We start from the raw sequence: 21,631 nt of genomic DNA, 5'->3' as shown, positions 1-21,631 counted from the left end.
GGCACCAGCAGGGATGGATTACACCCATGGGCCACCTCTCATTTCAGATGATTCGCATTGATTCTCAACTCATTAGGGAAACCCGCCTTGCATCTCCAAGGGCTTCAAAATTTGATACAGGAAATAAGATGTGGAGGTAGGGGTGATGTTTCATCCCTTCTTCTAGTTGTAGGCCATAACTTTAGAAAAGAAAAGCATGTATGGAAATTTAACAGGATACCATTTAGGTGCCTGCAATGAGCAGGATTTGTTTTGCTAAATTATGGCTCATATCAGCAGAAATCTCTGGAGTCTGAGGACCCGCACAGGCCTTATTAAGTGGTCTTTAAGCTAAATTTTGAGGGCAGGGAGAAAAATGCTGCTAGGTACAGCAATAAATCGATAAATGACAGGTTTGACATATAAATTATTCCCAAGGAAAGAAACCCAGGGGACGGAATAAATAGAGGAATTCCTGATATGTGGATTTTACGTGAGGAAAAAAAAAAAACAAAACCCAATGTTACATGGAAATATTGATAGAGTTTTATTTTAAGGCACCCAAGGCAGACAAGGAAAATGTAAACTTGTCAAATATTACATTAAAAAACCCCCAAAAACACAACAGTATACTTCTTAGCTGGGGGTTTTTTCTTTGTTTTGCTATTTATTTATCATTATTATTATTGAGATGGAATCTTGCTCTGTTGCCCAGAATGGGGAGTGCAGTGGCATGATCTTGGCTCACTGCAACCTCTGCTTCCCAGGTTCAAGCAATTCTCCTATCTCAGCCTCCTGAGTGCTGGGACTACAGGCTCACGCCACCAAGCCTGGCTAATTTTTGTATTTTTAGTAGAGGCGGGTTTCACCATATTGGTCAGGCTGGTCTCAAACTCCTGACCTCAGGTGATCCACCCACCTCCGCCTCCCAAAGTGCTGGGATTACAGGCATGAGCCATTGAGCCGTGCAGTCTTTTGCTATTTATTTTTCTGTTGTTTGATCTGTTTATTGGTTATTGAAGCAAATTTTTTGTTTTTTTTTTTATGGTAAAGATGGACACATCTTGACTTAATAGTATTTCTTTGTTGCTTAAAGCTGAAGTTAAAAATGCCATTTATTCGCTCTAATGTCGTTAGGGATTTAGTGGCAGCAGACAGAGAGGGGACACCCTAGAGAGGAGAAATGACTTTGGGAACTTCTCATCACCGTGACAGAGACCTGGCTCCGGTGGTGGTAAGAAAATAGAATTCCTAGCGGTGTGCCAGTGTGTGCCATTCCACTGTATATAAGCACCTGCTCCTGGAACAATCTACCTCAGACCTTGCAGTCATTCCCAAGATAACTCCCAGGAGCTCTGGAGCCAGGGGATCGAATTCAAATCCAGCCTCTGTTTCTGCCTCTACCTTGAAGTCATTTACTCTCTGAATTTCAATTTCACTTTAGTCTTTTTTAGTTTTTTTGAGACAAGACTATTGTTTTGTCGCCCATGCTAGAGTGCAGTGGCACCATCATAACTCTCTGCAGCCTCCAACTCCTGGCCTCAGGCAATCCTCCCACCTCAGCCTCCTGAGTAGCTGGGAGTACGAGCACGTACCACCAGCCTCAGCTAATTTTTGATTTTTTTTTTTCTTTTTTTTTTTTTTGTAGAGACAGGGGTTTCACTATGTTGCCCAAGCTGGTATTGAACTCCCTGCCTCAAGTGATCCTCCCACCTTGGCCTCCCAAAGTGCTGGGATTGCAGGTGTGAACCACTGCGCCAGTCGCTTTAATCTTTAAAATAGGGGAAAATATCTAATTGGTGTTAGAATTGCCTGGAATAGCACCAAGAGCACCAAGAACAGAGCGTGTGTTCAATGAATGATAATTCTTATTATTCTTCTTTATTTCTTTTTTCTTTCTTTTTTTTGAGACAGAGTCTCACTCTGTCACCCAGGCTGGAGTGCAGTGGTGCAATCTCAGCGAACTGCAACCTCTGCCTTCTGGGTTCAAGCAATTCTCCTGTCTCAGCCTCCCGAGTAGCTAGAATTACAGGCGTGCACCACCATGCCCGGCTAATTGTTGTATTTTTAGTAGAGACTGGGTTTCACCATGTTGACCAGGCTGATCTCAAACTCCTGGGCCCAAATGATCCACCTGAACTCTGCCTCCCAAAGTGCTGGGATTACAGATGTGAGCCACGGTGCCTGGCCTCTTATTATTTCTATCATAATTATTATCAATATTATTTGATATTGAAGACTTGACCCCACAGGATCACTGCTTGAGAAAAACATGTTAAAAATGAGATGTTTCTGCAGCAGGCCTTAACACAGCCAACATAGACCCCACAGAGGAACAGCTGGCCACAAGCCACAGACTGAGCACTGGGAGGTGGACAATACCCCCGACATCGTTCAAGTGACCCACAGTGAATCAAGCCCAGAAACAACACCACTGAATGGTCCGTGTGTTATGGAACTTGAGATCCTTTCATCAGATGCTTCTAGGAGACTTTTAATTTATCCAATATTTTTGGTTAACAGGGCCTATTTCTTTACAGAGCTAGGTCAGATTTATTTAACACATAAAAATTATTATGAATAATTATGGCGCTCCATAAATGTTTACTGTTAACGATGGTGGTGGTGGTGGTGATAACCATCGTTAGCATCTTTCAGGTCTACAAATCTTTAATTTGCAGCCAGGCTGGGGAATCATCAAATGAGATTTTCAGAGAAAGGGAAAGGGATGGAGGTGGTGGTGGAGGGAGAGGCTCTGCATCCTACCCCACCCCACCCCTGGCAGCCAGAAGCATTTCCTCTTAATTCTGAGACAAGGTGTGGGCCTGTGATGGAACGTCCCTAGGCTTCAGGTGCCTTGTCTGTAACATGGAGAAATAGCCCCTCACCCTCTGATATGGTTTGGCTGTGTCCTCACCTAAACCTCATCTTGAATTTTAACTCCCACAATTCCCTTGTGTTGTGGGAGGAAACTGGTGGGCGGTAATTGAATCATGGGGGCGAGTCTTTCCCGTGCTGTTCTCGTGATAGTGAGTAAGTCTCACGAGATCTGATGGTTTTAAAAAAGGAAGTTTCCCTGCAAAAGCTGTCTCTTTGCCTGCCGCCATCCACATAAGATGTGACTTGCTCCTCTTTGCCTTCCACCATGATTGTCAGGCCTCCCCAGCCACGTGGAACTGTAAGTCCGTGAAACCTCTTTCTTTTGTAAATTGCCCAGTCTCGGGTGTGTCTTTATCAGCAGCGTGAAAACGGACTAATACACCCTCCTAGAGTTGATGCATAGACCAGATGACCTCTTGGGTTTGGGTCTGGTATGATTCTGAGATGATTTCAAACAGGCTTGTCTGCTGAATGTTATCAGAGCAGTCATCTCGTGGGGCTTGCCAGGGATTTGGGTTTTGTTTGTTTGTCTGTTTGTTTTGTATGTTTGTTTTGTTTTTGGCTCTCTGGTTGGGCTGGATCTGACCACAGCATGATCACGGAAAACCCACGACTTTCTGAAAATCTGATGAGGGACTTTTCTAAAAAGCAAACAGCAGCTCCAGTAAGGATGTGGAGGTTTATAAAGTCAGTCCTGCCATTGATAATGCAACCCAATGTCACTATGCACATTTGCATCTGTGCCTCATGGGATTCTGGCAACCATTCTTCCTCCTGGCTGCATTTTAGAATCCGCTGGGGCTTTTAAGAAGCCCAGGCCTCACTGCAGACCCACTAAATCGAATCTCCAGGGGCGGAACCCAATCAGCTACAGTTTGTAAAAATTCTTGAGGACATGGAAACACCCCTGGCTGATCTTGGGCCTTGATTGGCGTGTGGCCTTTGGTCTGACTGGTGGCATGCATAGGAGAAGGCATGTACAGGAATTTAAGCTGTTTGAGAGTCTTTTGCTGTCTGAAGTCAGATTCTACCTACAAGAAGGCTGGCGTCTATTTTATAACCCTGAGTTGATTCCCCATTCAAACCAAGGACTGGCTTGCTTCAGTCAGAGAATCTGGGAATTAGGTGAGGGTGGCCAATCCAGTCTCCTTCCAGCTGGGAGTGCAGGGAGCACCTCCCTGATCTTAGGATCTCAGGATGCAGGGCTGTCCCCCGGCTCCCAACCATTTCCCAGGGACTTTTCTCAATGGAGATGAATATGGCACTGGGCAGCAGTGAAGAGCTGGCTGGTGACAGCATCAAGCCTGGCCCCTGACAGAGGCCCTGGAGTGGGAGGAGAGTGACTCCTCTGTGCAGAGGTAGCTCTGGCAATGAGCAGAGGGCTGGCCGGGGGCAATCAGGCTGCATGCCAATGTCTCGGGTGCATGTTGAATGTTCCCTAACAAGGAACATGATGAAAATGAACTACAAGGAAATGCAATTCGTGGAAAATCCCAGAGGGATGGAACCCAAAGAGAAAGCCTGGAATGGCTAAAAAGCTTTCTACAAGGAAGGAGACAAGATCATTTACAAATGGAAGTGAGAAAGGCACGAAGCAGGGTGCCTGCTGTGGCAGAAAGCAACCCTGGGTGACATCTCTGTTTCAGGAATGTTCTTCCCTATGTGGGTTAAGCGTCAGGGAGGTAGGGGTGTCGGGGGAGAAGCTGCCCATGCACTGTTCATCTTGTGCCACATGGGCCACGAAGAAAGATAATTCACAAACTCAGAGGATGGACCATGAAAAGGACATGGCAAGAGGGAGAAAAAGCTCCAACAAACCCAGGACCTTTGAGGGAAACTTATTATCCTCAGGGCTCAGAGCCTGGATGACAGGTCACAGATGATGCCTGCAAAGGTGACCGATGAAGATGCGGGCACTGTGGTGAGGACAGGGCTGCCTTGTCCTCCTGGATGACTGGCATTTTCTCAGTGCTGTGAAGGTGCAGTGCAGACACAGCTTCAAGCCTCCCTCCCCAGCAGGCAGCCCTGAAATCCCCTTTATAGAAATGCCAGAGGCACCATTGATCCACTTGGTCAGGCAAGAACAGCAGAGCGCTGAGGAGTGGCATCAGAACCATGGAATCATGGAATATTAGAGACAAGGTTGAAAAGAATACAGACTAAGGAGTCGGGAAACGTGAGTGCCAATCCGACCTAGGCCCCGTCCTAGAGTATTATCTTATGTTCTCAAGTTATTTAGCATGGTTAGTCTTTTGTGTCAACTTCGCTAGGCTATAGTGTGTAGTTATTTAATCAAACATGAATCCTAGGGTTGCTGGGAAGGTCTTCTGTAGATATGGTTAACACTTAAAATCAGCTGACTTTGAGGAGATTATCCTCAATAATATGGGCCTGCCTCATCCGATTGGTTGAAGGCTGTAAGAGCAAAAAGTGAGGTTTTCTGGCGAAGAAAGAATTCTGTGTCTAGACTGTTGCATTGACTCCTGCCTGGGTGTCCAAACTGCCAGCCTGCCCTGCAGACTTCACACTTGCCAAACTCCATAAATTACATGAGCCAATTCCTGAAAATGAATGTCTTTCTGTCTCTGTCCTATTAGTTCGGTTCCTCTGGAGATCCCTGACTAATCCAGCCTTTCTTTCCCCACTGATGAAATGGGGATGGTGATGACTCCCACTTCATACAGCCACTGTGAGGATCAAGTTAACTTTTGTTTAGTTTAGGATCTGGCACAGAAACATTCATTTATCATCATCATCATCAGTAACAGTGGAGAAGAGGTCTAGTCCAATCTTTTTCTTTTACAGATAAGGAAACTGAGTCACAGGCGAATGAGAGTAGCTATATGTACGTAATGCTGGCGCTGTTCAAACATTGCACGTGTATTCTTAACTCATTTAATCTTGGTGACAACCTTATGAGCTGCACAATGTTACTATCCCCATTTTACAGACAGAAAAACTAAGGAAGGGATTATGTGAGTGATCCACGTCACGTTGCCAGCGGGTGTCAGCTCAGGGGCCCCGTGTGCTCTCATGGCGGGGGTGATGCTAGCACCCAGGTCTCGGGGTTCCCTGCCAGGATCTTTCCACCTTCTCGCTTGGTGGGAGGCATATGCTCTTTGGTCAGAGAGAAGTCCAGGTTGGCCCAGTGTGAGGGGAACCATCCCTCAGCACAAGCTTCTTTGCTCTGGTGCCAGCCGAGTGTCCCAGAGAGAGGCAGTGCCTGCCTCTGGTGAGGGGTGAGAACTGCCTTAAGAAGTGGGACTGCAAAAACAGTGACTGACTGGGGGCCGGGATATCTAGCTATGCCATTTTCATGAAAAAGTTGGTTCATTTTAAGGAACCACCCTCCCTGTGGACCTCCCTCCTTTTCAGCCACTTGAACCAGTTACTCATCCAGTTGAAGTTCTCGCCTATAGCCAGGGAGGTGAGGAGTTTATCCCCTTCCTTCCAGTCTTAAATTACTAATTAAAATGTCTTGGAGACTAAGCCCATTGCAAAAAGAGCCTGGGTGGCTTTCTAAAGCTTCTTGTTCATAACCAGAGGGAAGTTGATTCTCTTCTCATCTTTATAATAAGGATTCTTTTGCAGGATATCTGTTTTATGCTCCCTACAGCTCTGGCCCCTGTTTGGTCCCAGCAGGGGGAGGCCAGTGGAGTTTAATTACATTCCTCCTATAGGGAACATTCAAGGAATGAGGCTTTGAAAAACAACTTCTTTTTTTTTTCTTTTGCGACCAAAAGAAAAAAAAAAATCAAATTAAGTGAGTGAGAAACAGGAATTGCCTTTTGTGTCCTAGCGACCCAATCTAAATATTTAAATTTTAAAGGCAGATTTCTAAATGCTTAACTTTATAAACCTTCCGCATTGCAATTCACAGGGGAGTCACACCTCCCTTGTGATCTGGAATATTCATATGCCTGGACTAACAGAGTCTGGTAGCTGATATTTTCACACATGCCATATTCAGTTATAAAATACAACCTAAAAAAAAAAGAAAGAAAGAAAGCTCACCAAACAAAACATAATGCTGTCCACAGTCCTGGGGCAAAACAGACTTTCCGGAAAACCCAGGGTTAAAGGAGTGTCTGGGCCATAAGCACACATTTTGGAAGGGCCCCTTATTCTAGACTGATTTTCCAATTTTCCTTCCTCTCTCGGCTCTGAGATGCCCAGCGATTGGCTATTAGTGGAGTGTGGAAGCAGCCCTCAGGCAGAAGCTATTAATTTGCTGATTTAGTAGGTGCTCAGATACCATGAGCTGACAGAGGAGGCGGACCATAGCAGCGGTAGGGGACATAGGTAGTAAGTTTCTTGTTGTCAGCAGGATTCAAGCCCAGCCTCATGATCTTTCAGATATCTGTCCTGGATGGGAAGCTGCCCTAGATGTCCCCAGAGGTCTCCTCGGAGGCCGAGGGCTGAGGCTCCCTCCTTTTCTTAGCATGATATCTTCTGGGCAATTGCACTGCAATTGTAGGACTATAGGGACTCCAAGTGTTGCCTTCAACCTGCCTCCATCTCCCCACGCGGTGCCTTCTCTCCTTGACTCCACCGACCCCTTTCTCGCTGGGCGCAGTAACTCACAGGCTTTATCTACTGTGCCTCCCTGCTCGTCCCCCCTCAAATCTGTGCTTGGAGTTGGTCTCCAGTTAGAAAAGGAAGAGTGAAATAACGTTTCTCAACACCTATTTCTCACGTGCCAGGCACTGTGCTCGGCCCTGGGACCTACCAAGGTACCCAGCGGACGGGGCTTCCTAGTCGTGGGGTTTACATCCTGGCTGGGACTTGATGCTATTCCCCTCCCAAAATGAGTGGTGTGTTAATAACGGATCATGTGTCAAAACAAAGCCAGGGCCTCCCAGTGGAAAATTTTAAGCCTAGTGATGAAAAGGTTTTTTGGGGACAAGAAGTCTTTAAATTCCCACCAGATGATACCATTTTGGAGCTTCCACTCCACTGGTGTGAAAGCGACTTTGGTCAACAGAGTCTGGGGAAGTTAAAAAAAAAAAGATGTTTGTTCTTTTATTTCAAGAGCTAATTGTTGGGAATAAAACCCATTCTTTTGATGTTTTAAGAGCCCATAATGTGTGCAATAGTTAAATAAATGGCCATTCAGTTGCGAATCTAGCTCCATGCCAAGCGGATGCACAGAAGGTTGAGCTTCACCTGTGGAGCTGACTTTCCCAAGTTTATTTTTCATTCTTGCTTTTCTGGATGGATGTGAACCAACCCCACAAGCTTATTTGCTTAGCAAAGCTTGGTCCCTCTAGAGGCCCAGCTATTGAATATGAAAGACTCTGATTTGCTACATGAAAGACACCACATACATGCTGATTGGTGTGACCCATTCTTGGGAGAGACTTCTCTTTGCAGGTGCCCCTCCCTCTGCTCTGCAGGGACTCAGGGGGAGGGGGACTTGGGGCATTAATTGCTAAAAATTCAAAGTGCTGGAGTGTTGCAGTTGATGAAGCCAGGCAGCCCAGAAAAAACACCTGCAAGTCTGTCCTGCTCTTCACCCTACCTCCCCCATGCCACCGTGCCACCCCCATTGCAGGCATGTGGGTCTTGGCTGCTGTGTGCACTTACAGGCTTCTGGGATGACCAGGGGCTCCCAGGGGGCAGTGGGTCAGGAGGTGGAGCAGGAGCAGGGAAGATTCAGGGCCTCTCTGGACCTGGGAATAGAGTCAGAACAAGAATAAGGGAAGAAAGAGGGGAAGGAGACTAAATAGTGCTGTGAACAATGAAGAGAGGAAAGAGGAAAGACAACAGAGGAGTGGGGCGGGATGAGAGGGAGAGGGCGGGCAGGGAGAGGCACAGCAGGTCTCCAAGCTTCTGGCTGCCACTGCTGAGGCTCCTGGGAGCAGCTCCCAGGCAGAGCGGGTCAGTTTCCCTACGGGTTACTGTGGGCATGGGCTTTGAGTATCTCCAGGGGATGTGGAGGAGTCCGGAGTCCTGAGTAGTGGCAGAGGAAGGTCTTGGCACCCATTTGCAGCCCAGATGACCTCTGGGAGGCACAGCCTGCCTTCCCGCAGGTATCCCCAGGACGGGAACAGGCAGATGGCCCGGATCTCTAAGATAAGTTTGTGTGCCTAACAATGAAATGGATAGTTAAGATCCGAGGCCCTGCCACCTGATCCAGATCGATTGGTCACCCTGCTTTGGGAACTTGTGAATTGTCCACTGATGGGGCACAGAAGTCCCTAGTATCCTGTGTCCTGGGAGTTGGTGTGTTGGTAGCAGTGACCACAAATCTTAACTTCCAAGATAGGGTTCCAGGTACACACCCAGAGAGGCCCCTCTTCACGGGCTGGGAAGAGGGGCCTTTCTGATATTAGTGGTCAGGATGCAACTTTTCCTCCCTTTGCCTGATATTAGTGCCCTGATATTAGTGGTTGGGATGCTACTTCCCAGGGCCAGATGCTTCCAGAAAGAAGGACAGGAGGTGGGTACCTTGGATACATTTCCAAGGCCCCCTGCTGAAGCTCCTATTCCTCTAGTGAAAATAGCTCAGATTCTGTTCTAGGCCACCAAAGAAATGGCATCAGAGACATTCTCTTTGGCTATAGTTGTTTGGCATGGCCTCCCACCTGGCACCCGAAGCTACTGTCTACAACCAAGGGGCATAGGGGAGTAGGGAAGCTAAGGGGCTGGGTGGAGCTCCCTGCTTAAAAGGATTGGCCTGAGGGTCCCGTTGGATGTGATAGGTCTCCAGTCTACACACATGTCCTGACAGAAAGCTCAGGTTGCTGTCTTCATCTGCTTTGAAAATGACTTTAAATCACCTCAAAAGCTCCCCCTAACCTCCCACCATGGAAACAATTATTGAAGAAAATAGATGATTTTAGGCTTTATTTAGGATTAATACACTTCTAAAATGTATTAGGATTGGCTCATTCCTGCATCACTTCATCTCCCACTCAATAAAGTGAATGCCATCATGATTATGGAATAATCAGGAAACCATTGAGATTTATTAGCAAAAGGTAAACCACTGAAGAACCTGAGCACGTTAAATGTCATGAGGAATACATACTTGCCATGTCCGGCACACGTGAGAGAGACACAGTACGTATGGTTCAGAACCTGGCTCCTTGTACATAGTGTGGGCCGTGGACCGGCTGTATCAGCATCACCTGGGAGCTGGTTAGAAATGCAGACCCTTGGCCGGGCGTGGTGGCTCACGCCTGTAATCCCAGCACTTTGGGAGGCCCAGGCGGGCAGATCACCTGAGGTCAGGAGTTCGAGACTAGACTGTCCAACATGGTGAAACCCTGTCTCTACTAAAAATACAAAAATTAGCTGGGCATGGTGGCATGAGCCTGTAATCCCAGCTACTCGGGAGGCTGAGGCAGGAGAATCACTTAATCCTGGGAGATGGAGGCTGCAGTGAGCCAAGATCGTGCCACTGCACTCCATCCTCGGGGACAGTGAGACTCTGTCTCATAAATACAAAATAATAATCACAAAAAAGAAATGCAGACCCTCAGGCTCGTCCCAGACCTGCTGAATCAAAATCTGCAGATTTAATGACTCCCAGGTGATTCCCGTGCGGGTTAAACTTTGTGATGCCCTAACCAAGGGCCGGTGCCGCAGCCCGTTGCCACTTTTCTCACGCTGCAGTGACGCTGTTCTTTCTTTTAGATTTCAACATTAGGGCTGTAAGGCATTCTCTGTTTTGCCTCTTCCCTTGTCCCTGTGGCTTTGTGCTCTGTTGTCCTGTTGTGCTGTTGTGGGGTCTGTCAGAAGGCAGAGACTCAGCAGCACCTCTAACCCCTGTGTGGCTGGGGGACTGAATTGATAGGGAACTCCTGAACTTACTCCTCACCAACTGTGGGTAGCCCGACCCCAGCAGACCTGGGCAAAGGGGAGGAAACCTTCCCCATGGGGAAAAACCCATTTCCAGTTTTCTACTTGATCTCAAAGTCAACCATGCCCTCCTCCCTGGGTGAGATCCACATGGGAAGACATTTTTTTTTTTCCATAGTGAGGATAAATTTGTGTTAAGCTATTCACTTTTTTTCCTGCTCAACCCTTTCCCTGTGACAAAGGATGTGTATTCATGAAAAAGCTAGTTGGGGGTAAAACGGCTTTTTTTTTTTTTTTTTGTAAGCACATAATATGCTTTTTTTTCTTGGAGATCCTCTGACTGCTTCAAGGAACAAATCCTCAACCTTGCTCACACAGCAGCATGAGCTAATAAGCTGAAATAACCAGCACAGAATGTTCTTTTATCCTTAAGAGAAAAAGAAAGAGTAAGTTGTATTTTAATTAGATATTTATAATGGTTACAAAGCAGCTCTTCAAGAGAAGTTTTAAGAATTTGGCCTTCCTTCTAAGGCATAACTGTGTTCAAATTATCCTAAAGAGAGGCTGTATATCAGTCCAATCCAGTTTGTGATAAATTTACAACTGGGTTCTGCACAGCAGATTTATAACAACAATTAAGCAGAAGGAAAATAGGTCATAAATTTTGGCTGGCACAGTCCAACACCAAAGAGAAGAAAAGAGAAATGGTTTAGCCAGATCAAAAGTCAATAATTTCAACATAGAACACTAAAGCTATAGAAGACACAATTTATATGAAAAGAAGTTGGTTTTTTTCCTTTCTCATCCTTTTCAAAATTACATGAGAACACAATGAAGCATCCATATAACAAAGGTCTCATTAAATAGATGGTGTGGTTTTTTCAGCTTTACGAGTGGTACAAATGGTACAAACCTTTTCCCACCCATCCACTATTGAATTTACTGAACGTACTACCTCCTTTTCCATAGACCAAGGCAACATGGGAAAAGAGAGACTTCTCCAAGAGACTGGGGGACTTGAGATAGAAGATTTTACACTGAATTTTGATGGTGGGACAAGAGGAGGGGAGGCCAGATAAAATTCCCAAACAAGACGATTTGGAAGAAAACACATGTGGCCCAGAAAGAATCAGTCTGGGGGCATGAATTAAAAAGTGGATTGAAGCCGGGCACAGTGGCTCACGCCTGTAATTCCAGCACTTTGGGGGGCTGAGGCAGGCGGATCACTTGAGGCCAGGAGTTCAAGACCAGACTGACCAACATGGAAAAATCCCATCTCTACTAAAAATACAAAAATTAGCCAGGCATGGTGGCATGCGCCTGTAATTCCAGCTACTCGGGAGGCTGAGGCAGGAGAATCACTTGAACCCGGGAAGTGGAGGTTGCAATGAGCCAAGATTGCACCACTGCACACCAGCCGTGGTGACAGAGCAAGACTCTGTCTCAAAAACAAACAAAACAAAACAAAAACAAACAAAAAAGTGAATTGTAACTGTTTTAGAAGCTGGAACCAAAATCTATACCCTGAAAGGAGAAATGCAGTCAAGGCTGTATGGGATGAGAGATGAGATGTTGCCAGACAGGATGTGCGGAGGCAGATCCCCAAAAGTGAGGGAGACCTTTGAGTATCTTTATATGCGCCAGGGGTTTAGAACTGCTAACAGTACAGAATCTGAATTATTGACTTTCATGCCTGACATTTTCACTTCTCAAATGGTGAAGGACGCAATAAGGCAAAACTGCTGAGCTGGACCGACTGGTCCTGCAGAAATCACAGGAAACTTGGGATGATTTGCAAGAAATAGGCAAGAGCAGGCTGTTCCAGGCACTGCCGGACTTATACCTTCTAATTTGGCAAGCTGGATTTTAAGAGTTCAGAGGGAAGGTGAACATGATCACATAACAGGAAATTGAGAAGTGGGAGCTTCTAATCTGGGGGCCACGGATTCTACGTACAGGGGTGGGCAAACACACTGTTTCCTGGCTACCCAGAAGCCATTTACCCCACTTTTAGTAAAAGCGATTTGGGGATCCACCTCTCCTCCACTCGAGAGCTCAGTGGTTTGGGTAAGGCCTCACCTAGACACCAACTCCAGGAATGGGGCACATGACCCAAGTCTAAGCCAATCAGGGGATCATATTCCTCTGTGGTCCAGAGATTGGTTGAGGGGGCAGGTGCATGACCCTCTCGAGGTCACTGGGATGCCAGGAGGCTTTTGCTGAGACTTCCAGGAAAGAGACTCTTGCTTCTTCCCGTTGGACTTGAACCTACTCTCTCCTACCCCCATCCTTAGCCTATAAAGACATTAGAGGGATTTAAAGAAAACTTAGAGCAAGGAGTCATCGGCCTAGGGAAGAGGGTCCTCCCTACTCGCAAGCCAAGGAAGAGGGCCTTCAGCAGAGCCACTCATAGAGGTGGGCCATTCTCCTTGGCCATCTGCTCATGCAGCAGAATTGCTGATGTGCCCTCTCTGCCTATTTGAGCAAAAGAAAAGTACTTGGAGAGACATGACAGGGTGGAGGGAGGAAGGAGAGGGCAGAAGGTGGCCACTGTGGGTGTGGCCCAGTTGTGTGTTTCCCATAGGCCGGGCGGACACTGGGGAAGGCATGGAAGCTGGAGCCATCTAGCTGGTATCCTGCTCAAGATTCCCCACCAAGCAGCCTTGGGGCAGGAGCTGGCGGCAGGAGCTGGAGCCTGTCTCCCTGGCAGGGAATTATGCAGTGAGGACTTCAGACCTGGGAGCCCTCCGAATACGTCTTGCATCTACCCCATGTCAGAGGCCCCCCAGGGAAGGCACTGAGGGCAGCTCCAGGTAGGCAGGATTTGGGGATCCGTTCACAGGCCCCACTCCTGGAGGAGAAAGGGGCCCAGCAGGGGTGGGGGAGGGGTAGAAGGAGGGGAAAAAACAGACCTCTCCTCCCCCAGGGCGGCATCCTCAGGCCACAGGTCAGCCTGAGCTAAGGGAACAGAAGAGCACTGATTGGATTTGAGCCTGAAGTTTTCATCTGGGCCAGACTGGCCTGGACTTTTTAATGCCCCCCAAAATGACCAGAAATCATTGAGATCTGTCCAAGGTATCATCACGGACAGGGAAAGGAGATTCATCAGAGCACATTTAAAGGGAAAAAATGAAACAGGAAACACCAAATGGTTTCAAGTTGGTACCTCACTGAGTTCAGACTGTCAAAACACTGGTTACACAGCTGTCTTGAGACCCCTAGGGGAGATCTGCCTGAGAAGGGAGTGTGCTCAGAGAAACCGGAGCTGAGAAATGGGGAGAGAGAACAACTTGGACAGGGCTTGAGCCCCTGAATCAAGCCATACCTGAAGGCAGCTCTGCCCTCTGGAGTTTTCAGTTATAGGGGTCAGTAAACTCCCTGAGACAATCTGGGCTAAGTTTTTTTTTTTTATCACTGTCCACAGAAGAGTCTGAACTGATGCCATGCACATATCTGCTCTTTCTTGGAGGAAGAGATGTACCTCTCATCAGATTCCCATGGTGCATTGCTATGAAAGAAATTGCTCAGGGAGAAGAAACTCTAGAGCTCAAATTAAGCAATCTCATTGACAAATACAAGGGAAGGCCATCTAATGAGGCATGGGGATGCTCTACAGGGATGTCACAGAAGAGCTAGACCAGAACACCCTCGTGCGTAGGGCTGGAGCCCCGGAGTCTGGCATTAACTGGCACTCAAGAAATATTTGTTGAATGGAAACCAGCAGGAAAATTATAACAAGTCATACTTTACATGCAAATTTTCAGGAATATTTTCAGGAAAATATCTAATGTGTGAACATCTAATCTGCATTTCCATGTCCTGACAGATGGCCCATATTAACAGAGCTCCGATTATAGTAAAAAAAATTAAAAAAATAAAAGAAGGAAAGAAAGAAAAGAAAAAAAGAAAACCTACCAATATTCATTGAGTGGGTGCCATGTGCAAGGCTATGCAAAGCAACATTATTGTGACTACCAAATGTATGTTTTTAAAAAGACAGCTGTAGATATTCCCATTTTTCAGAGACTCCCCCCAACAACCAGCGATCACATAGGGGAAGAAAATCACCTTGTGGCTTGCATGGCTTAGGAGGGCTTTGGACCCTGATTTTTTTTCTTGGAAGAGGGATCTGAGCCCCTGAGAGTCTAAGGCTGTCTTCTCAAAGTGGAACCAGGGACCACCTGCATCAGAATCACTGGAAACATTTATTTAAAACGTGGGTTCCTCAGGCGGCGGAGTTGCTGTGAGCCAAGATTGTGCTACTGCATTCCAGCCTGGATGATAGAGCGAGACTCCATCTCAAAAAATAAAATAAAATAAAATAAAATAAAATAAAATAAAATAAAATATAAAATAAAATAAATAAAATAAAATAAATAAAATAAAATAAAATAAAATAAATAAAATAAAATAAAATAAAATGTGGGTTCCTGGGTCCCAGCCCAGACTTATGGAATCAGAAGCCCTGAGGTCAGGACCCTGGAAAGTGCATTCTAAGCAGTCTTCCCATATGGTGTTATGCACACTAAACTCAAAAATTTGACCTGCTGTAATCTGTTTATTTGACCAAGGGTTCTCAGTGCTTTGCAACAATCTGTACAGCCCCATAATAACATGTGGTCCTTTTTTTTTTTTTTGAGACGGAGTTTCTTTCTTATTGCCCAGGCTGGAGGGCAATGGCACAATCTTTGCTCACTGCAACCTCCGCCTCCCTGCTTCAAGTGATTCTCCTGCCTCAGCCTCCTGAGTAGCTGGGATTACAGGCATGTGCCACCACACCCAGCTAATTTTTTATTTTCAGTAGAGATGGAGTTTTACTGTGTTGGTCAGGCTGGTCTTGAACTCCTGACCTCAGGTGATCCACCCACCTCGGCCTCCCAAAGTGCTGGGATGAGCCACTGGCATGAGCCACTGCGCCTGGCCTAACATGTGCACTTGCTGTGTCCTCCTGGCAGATTGACATAACTGGATGTGACTATGGTTATAGCTGGTGGGACAGACTCCTATGGCCCCGTGGCTCTCTAAATGACACCACACATTCTAGACCTGATTATCTGCTGCCTTCTACTGCCCTGCAGGCCTGTGTTTGGAAGGAAGATATTGTTTCATAGACATAACATTGCTTCTCAATTGGTGATTGAATTCCTGTAAGATGAGGATCTGACTACTATCTCTTAGAGCTTCTGCCCCCCTCCTAGCCTCTGCCGTGTCTGCTAAACTGCTGGACACTCATTAGATGCTTCGAAGCCCTTAATTTGGTGTGATTTCTGGTTTACTGAGACCAGAGCCCTGGGCTTCCCTCTAATGCCTTCCTGGGACAGCATGCTAAGCTTCCCTTGAGCAGTCACCTTCCCAAGTTCTCAGTCATGTGACTTGAGCATGATTGACTGAGGGCTAGAGTCTGATTGGTGTAAGCCTATCAGGGACCCCATTCCCCTTGCTTTAAGAGTTGGTTCAAGAATGGGCAGCAGGCCAAGCGTGGTGGCTTACGCCTGTAATCCCAGCACTTTGGGAGGCTGAGGCAGGTGGATCACCTGAGGTTGGGAGTTTGAGACCAGCCTGACCAACGTGGTGAAACCCCGTATCTACTAAAAATACAAAATTAGCCAGTTGTGGTGGTGCATGTCTGTAATGTCAGCAACTCGGGAGGCTGAGGCAGGAGAATTGCTTGAACCTGGGAGGTGGGGGTTGCAGTGAGCCAGGATTGTGCCATTGCACTCCAGCCTCGGCAACAAGAGTGAAACTTCATCTCAAAAAAATAAAAAAGAATGGGCAGTGACCTAAGCATTCCCGTCAGAGTGACCCTCATGACTCTGTCTGGGAATTTTAGGCCACAGACCCTCTCTTCTCCATTGGTTACAAGCAAGGAAGTATGGAGTCCCAGACACTCTTGACAGGCTTCTTGGGGCTTTGAGAGGAGAGCATGATGGAGGATGGGGCCAATATAAGAGAGCACAGCCAAGAACTGGCGAGAGAGAAACAGACCTGTGCACCAGTTTGAGACCTAGACAAAGATTTGCCTGGAGCCACATCTGTTCCTGAGCTGCTCAATTAAGTGTACTCAGAAATACACATTTATGAGTCTTTTTGTTTGTTTTTACTTTTTGTTTTTGTTTTGCTTAAATCAGTTGGGTTGGGGTTCTGTTATCTGCAACTAAATGTATCCTAATAGATTGCCTCGCTTCCAGCTCCTTTTACTTCTTTTGCACTAATGCACCCCAGTCACCGTTGGTCCCTCCCTCTCCCCTTTCCTCAATTTAAGAACAAATACACAAACCACTACATACAAAACAGAATAAGATGAGTGGCAGGGTTATTTGGATTCATGTCTTGTTGAGATTCCATGCCCAAAGAATATTGATTAATGGATCAATGTCAATCTGGAGGGAAGTCCTGTCCTCTTCAACATTTTAATCAATGACTTGGATGAAACAGGAGACATGCTTAGTAAGTCTCAGATGACACGAGGCTGGAGGAATTGCTAATACAACAGATGGCAGAATCAAGATTCAAAATTATTTTGACTGACTTGAACAGTAATAAGGATAAATATAAACTCTTGCGTCTAGGCTCAATAAATCAATTGTGTAAGCAGGGTTTGGAAAGGCCCAGCTTGGCAGTTGTCATAACTACTTAGAACTTGAAGTTGACCATAAGCTCATGTTGAGCCTAAAGTTAAGACAATTCATTAGTAACACAGTGAATGCAGTTTTCAAATATTCAAAAACTGCCGTGAAGAAGAGACACTGACTTTGCCTTTACTTCCCCAGTAGAATAAAGAAGTAGAATTTCCCGGGAAGTGGTTTTCAGTTCATTGTATGAAACATTTTTTAATGGTTCCAGTAACAGAACAGACCACCTTTCAAAATGGTGAATGTAATAGCAATCATATCAGAATGTAATAGAAAGGATTCCATTGTGGTGGTCTTCCTTTTAAAGCACAGATTTTAAAAATGAATCTCTTTGACAACTCATGAGTCAAAGTTATACACACACAAGCATCCAGAGGAAAAAATGAGGTGATAAAGTAGCTTTGCTCAGCACCCTCGTTATATCTGCTATAAGCGATCAAGAGAGGCCTCATCTAGAAGAAAATGCCCTGAAGCTGGCCTGGGCGCTGACGGGCCCCATCTTCCCGTATTCCATTTGTGAGCCTCCTCCTCAGCTTCCAGTCTTCGGTCCAGCTTCAGCTTGGCCTGTCCTTTTGTCCACCCTGCCTTCTAGATTGGCTCTCTTTTCTGGCTCACACCTGCCTCCCTCCGTGTGGCAGCTCCAAGTCAGATATTGGGAAGCCATGACTCCTTCCCCATCCCTGCCCTTTGGGCCTGACACCTTTCTGGGCTTCCACAGCTTCCTCGAGCCAGGCCCGGCTTCATGGACTACCCCAGACAGTGAAGGTGCACACACAATTTGTCTTTTTGTTGTGCTGATTGTTCTCAACATTTCATTTCACTTGCTAACCCGGAGAGCAGGAGAAGCAGAACAATGACCCTATTTCATCTTATAAGCTTAGAATGTGATATTAGCAAGTCATTAAAAATAAGTTTCACTCCCACAAACACAAAATCAATTGTCCTATGGATATCCCATGGGTAACTGGACCCAACTTGTACTCACGTGTTTCTCCTTAAAAACGTCCACCTCTCTCAGAAGCTTCTCTTGGCAGTCAGGGTTGGTGGCCAGTAGGTAGGTGGCAAAAGAAAGTGTGTTGGTGACGATTTCGTAGCCAGCGATGAGGAAGATGAAGGCCTGGCCCACAATCTCATCCACAGTCAAAGGCCTGGCCATGGGGCTGGGCTGGTGTTGCTGGGAAGGGTTCATCTTGCACCCAGTAGAGGAGAAAACGTCTCTGACGATGTCAAAGTCTTGCACGCCCATGGGACTTGCAGAATGTCGGGCATCCAGGACCATTTGGAGGAAGTCTCTCCGCCTCTAAGGAACAAAAGGAGAAAAATGCACATTTTGACCTTACAGTCATGAAGGGTGAGGCTTCTTGGAGAACAAAGGAGGAAGATACATGGGCATAGCTCTTGAAGAGCTCAGTAGCAACAAGCTTCCTCATTGCTGGGTTATCTGGGACGGTGAGAACCTGGAAGCCACCTGAATGTCCCTTAGTATAGCACTGGTCAGGCAGGTTCTGGGGAAGTGAAGAGCAGTCTGGGCTGCTGCCCTGAGCAAGGCAGAGGCCATTCTATCTGGGCTGATGTGAAAGTCATTGAGCCACTTTGTTAAGTAAAAACAAAGCCGGTCATGGAACAGCATGCACTGTGGCTCTCGTTTCTGCAAAAACAGCAAATGTACTAAATCTATCATCACCTGTATCTGTCTACACATAGACGATTTTAGCAACGTCCCCATCCGACAGTTCATAATGAGCTGGAGGAGGTGGGAAAACCAGGAGGGGGGCTTTTATTTTTTACTTTATACATTTTTGTACTGTTGGTTGGTGGTTGGTTTTCCAACAATAAAACAATGGAAACATCATATAGATTTAAAACCAAGCATGTGCTGTACTGCTCACTTCTGTGCAGCTTAGGGCTTGGATGGGCAGCCACCAGTTTTCTCCAAGTTAAAACCAAGCATGTGCTGTACTGCTCACTTCTGTGCAGCTTAGGGCTTAGATGGGCAGCCACCAGTTTTTCTCACACAGTAGGAAGTTAACAGAAGTGAGGGCAAGGGGAGGGGACTAGTTTGGCGGCGCCTGTCTTCAAAGTCTCCAGGCTTTGCCTTCTTCATCCCCTAGCCTTCATATCAGATCTTCACACCGGTTCCCTCTATTTCTCAGTAATCCCCTGCCCCCATTTAAGTAGTTAGAGCTTTTTTTCCATTTCCCCCACCTTCTTTATCAGTCATTTGCATATTCTTTATATTTTCACTATTACTAATTGTAACAATAGGAGTGTTTCTATATCGCCTCTGTGTTAACAAAGCTTATTCCTAGAACGTCCCTTCTTTGAAATGCTCTTTAATGTCATGAAGGAGAACCAACACATTTCCATTTTCTGAAGTTTATGGGGCTAAAATGGCAAAAGGAGAGTATCAGAATCACCAACAGAAAAATATTAGAATTTCATGCAAAGTACTCTGTAGCTGCAGCATTTTCTCAGTTCACTGGCTTCTGAATTTTGATTGCATTAATAATCTATGCCACACACATGAGCGTCTGATTTCATCTCTTTTTTTTTTTTTTTGCTCTGTCACCCAGGCTGGAGTACAATGGTGTGATCTTGGCTCACTGCAACCTCCGCCTCCCAGGTTCAAGTGATCTTCCTGCCTCAGCCTCCTGAGTAGCTGGGACTATAGGCGTGTGCCACCACACCCGGCTAATTTTTGTATTTTAGTAGAGGCGGGGTTTCACCATGTTGGTCAGGCTGGTCTCGAACTCCTGACTTCAGGTGATCCGCCCACCTCGGACTCCTGATGATTCCATCTTTTAAGATTGTTGTCATTTCATGTGTGGTTGCTTTTCCTCCTCCATGAGATTATAAGCAACTCCAGGGCAGGACCCCACCCTCAACCCCTGACACCGTGCCTAGTTTTGTGCTGAGCACATGTTAGATCTGCAGTCCATGACTCAACAGATAAAAATATAATGCAGTGCGTGCATTTGGAGGATGGGTATGCTGAGTTTGATGACAAGCGAATGCTCTTTAGAGCAGGAGTCTTGGATGCTGACACCTTTGCAGCTCTACTGCACCCCAGCCTTGTGACTTTGGAAGGTGCCTACTGGGATCCTAGCAGTGCTCAAGATTAAGACTATGGGTGCCACAGACCTTGAGTCTAAGGAAGCAAGGCCTCAGCTTCCCAACAGTCTGCTAGGTTGTAATAGCTGAGAAAATGGTGAGGGTCAGGGGTAGTTGGTGGCTTCATTCCACCCTGGCCCTGCTTGTTCTGATTTTCAAACAGCATCCTCAAGGGCTGGCTTTCCCCAGCTTCTTTCCTGCTGCTCGGTCAATGTCTGGGCACTGGTGTGGTCCCACTGCTGGCCCTGCTCCCATGGAGCAGAGCTGGGGCAGGGGCAGGCAAGATGGCACGCAGGGGAAGTGAGCATCCCTTGCTCCCTCAGCTCTGGGACACCAGCACAGGACCCCAGAGCACCCCCAGACCTCTCAGTCAGTCCCTCTGAAGGTCCTTGGGGTGTGATATTGTTGTGGTCCCCGAGGCTTGGCTATGGCTTTGCTGAGGTGGTGTAGGAGTAATGACGGGAGGGAGGGCACAGCCACCTCTACACCGGGTATTTTTCCATGGGCAAAACTGCAGCCAGCATCCTTTCCTCTTATCCCAGCCCAGACAGACTGCTAAAGGGCTGTCAGAATCTTGCAGAAATCTGTCTTAACCTCCAGCTACAGAGGCCAGAGGAAAGGCCACTCTCCAGGGCCCGTGCACTGGAGAAGAACATTAGTATAGATGGGTTTCTTTTATTCACATGGCATCAGGGAGGCTATCTGAACACTGCCCATTGAGGACTGAAATGGTGCTGGTTTATGGTCCTATCCAAGGAAAATACGCACCCTGATAGATGTAGGTGTCTAATCCACCCATCGGCTAGAGCTTAGAAAAATATTTACCTTTTAACATCTGTGCCGCATTTTCACTGCGCAAACACACATCTGCTTGATGGAATGTATACAGACTTTAGATGGTTTTAAAGCAAGTTTTCTTAGTAACCATATAGCTCTGTCTTGACATGGCTGTCCTGGATTTGTGGTTGGGAGATTTTTCTCAGATCAACTCATTGTTTGAAACAAATAGCACTAGAGTTTATAAAAGGAAAAGCTCTAGGCAATCCCAGTAATTGGATCTTTAATAACCTCTCACCTCTTAGTAAGTCATTCGATGCAACAGTTTTAAAATTTTTAGCCTGATTCCACAGCCAGGCTAGGGATACGTGTGTGTGTGTGTGTGTGTGTGTGTGTGTGTGTGTGTGTGTGAACACTCTCAAAAGGTGGCCCTTAGTAGCAATGTT

General features: G+C 46.4%; 1 protein-coding gene across 6 annotated transcripts in view; it reads right to left on the bottom strand.

Moving 5' to 3' along the window:
* Positions 1-21,631, bottom strand: part of TBXAS1 (thromboxane A synthase 1) — a 243,855-nt gene that overhangs the window by 41,295 nt on the left and 180,929 nt on the right. For all 6 annotated transcript variants that reach the window (XM_063708804.1, XM_055393221.2, XM_063708803.1 and 3 more), the window contains one exon: positions 18,283-18,597. In XM_063708804.1, the coding sequence (XP_063564874.1) occupies positions 18,283-18,597 (315 nt within the window). The remainder of the gene's footprint in view (positions 1-18,282; positions 18,598-21,631) is intronic.

The sequence above is a fragment of the Gorilla gorilla genome, chromosome 6 (assembly GCF_029281585.2).
Source record: "Gorilla gorilla gorilla isolate KB3781 chromosome 6, NHGRI_mGorGor1-v2.1_pri, whole genome shotgun sequence".
Lineage (NCBI taxonomy): Eukaryota > Metazoa > Chordata > Mammalia > Primates > Hominidae > Gorilla > Gorilla gorilla.
The sequence above is the reverse complement of the archived record's forward strand: the minus strand, read 5'-3'. Positions and strand labels throughout refer to the sequence as shown.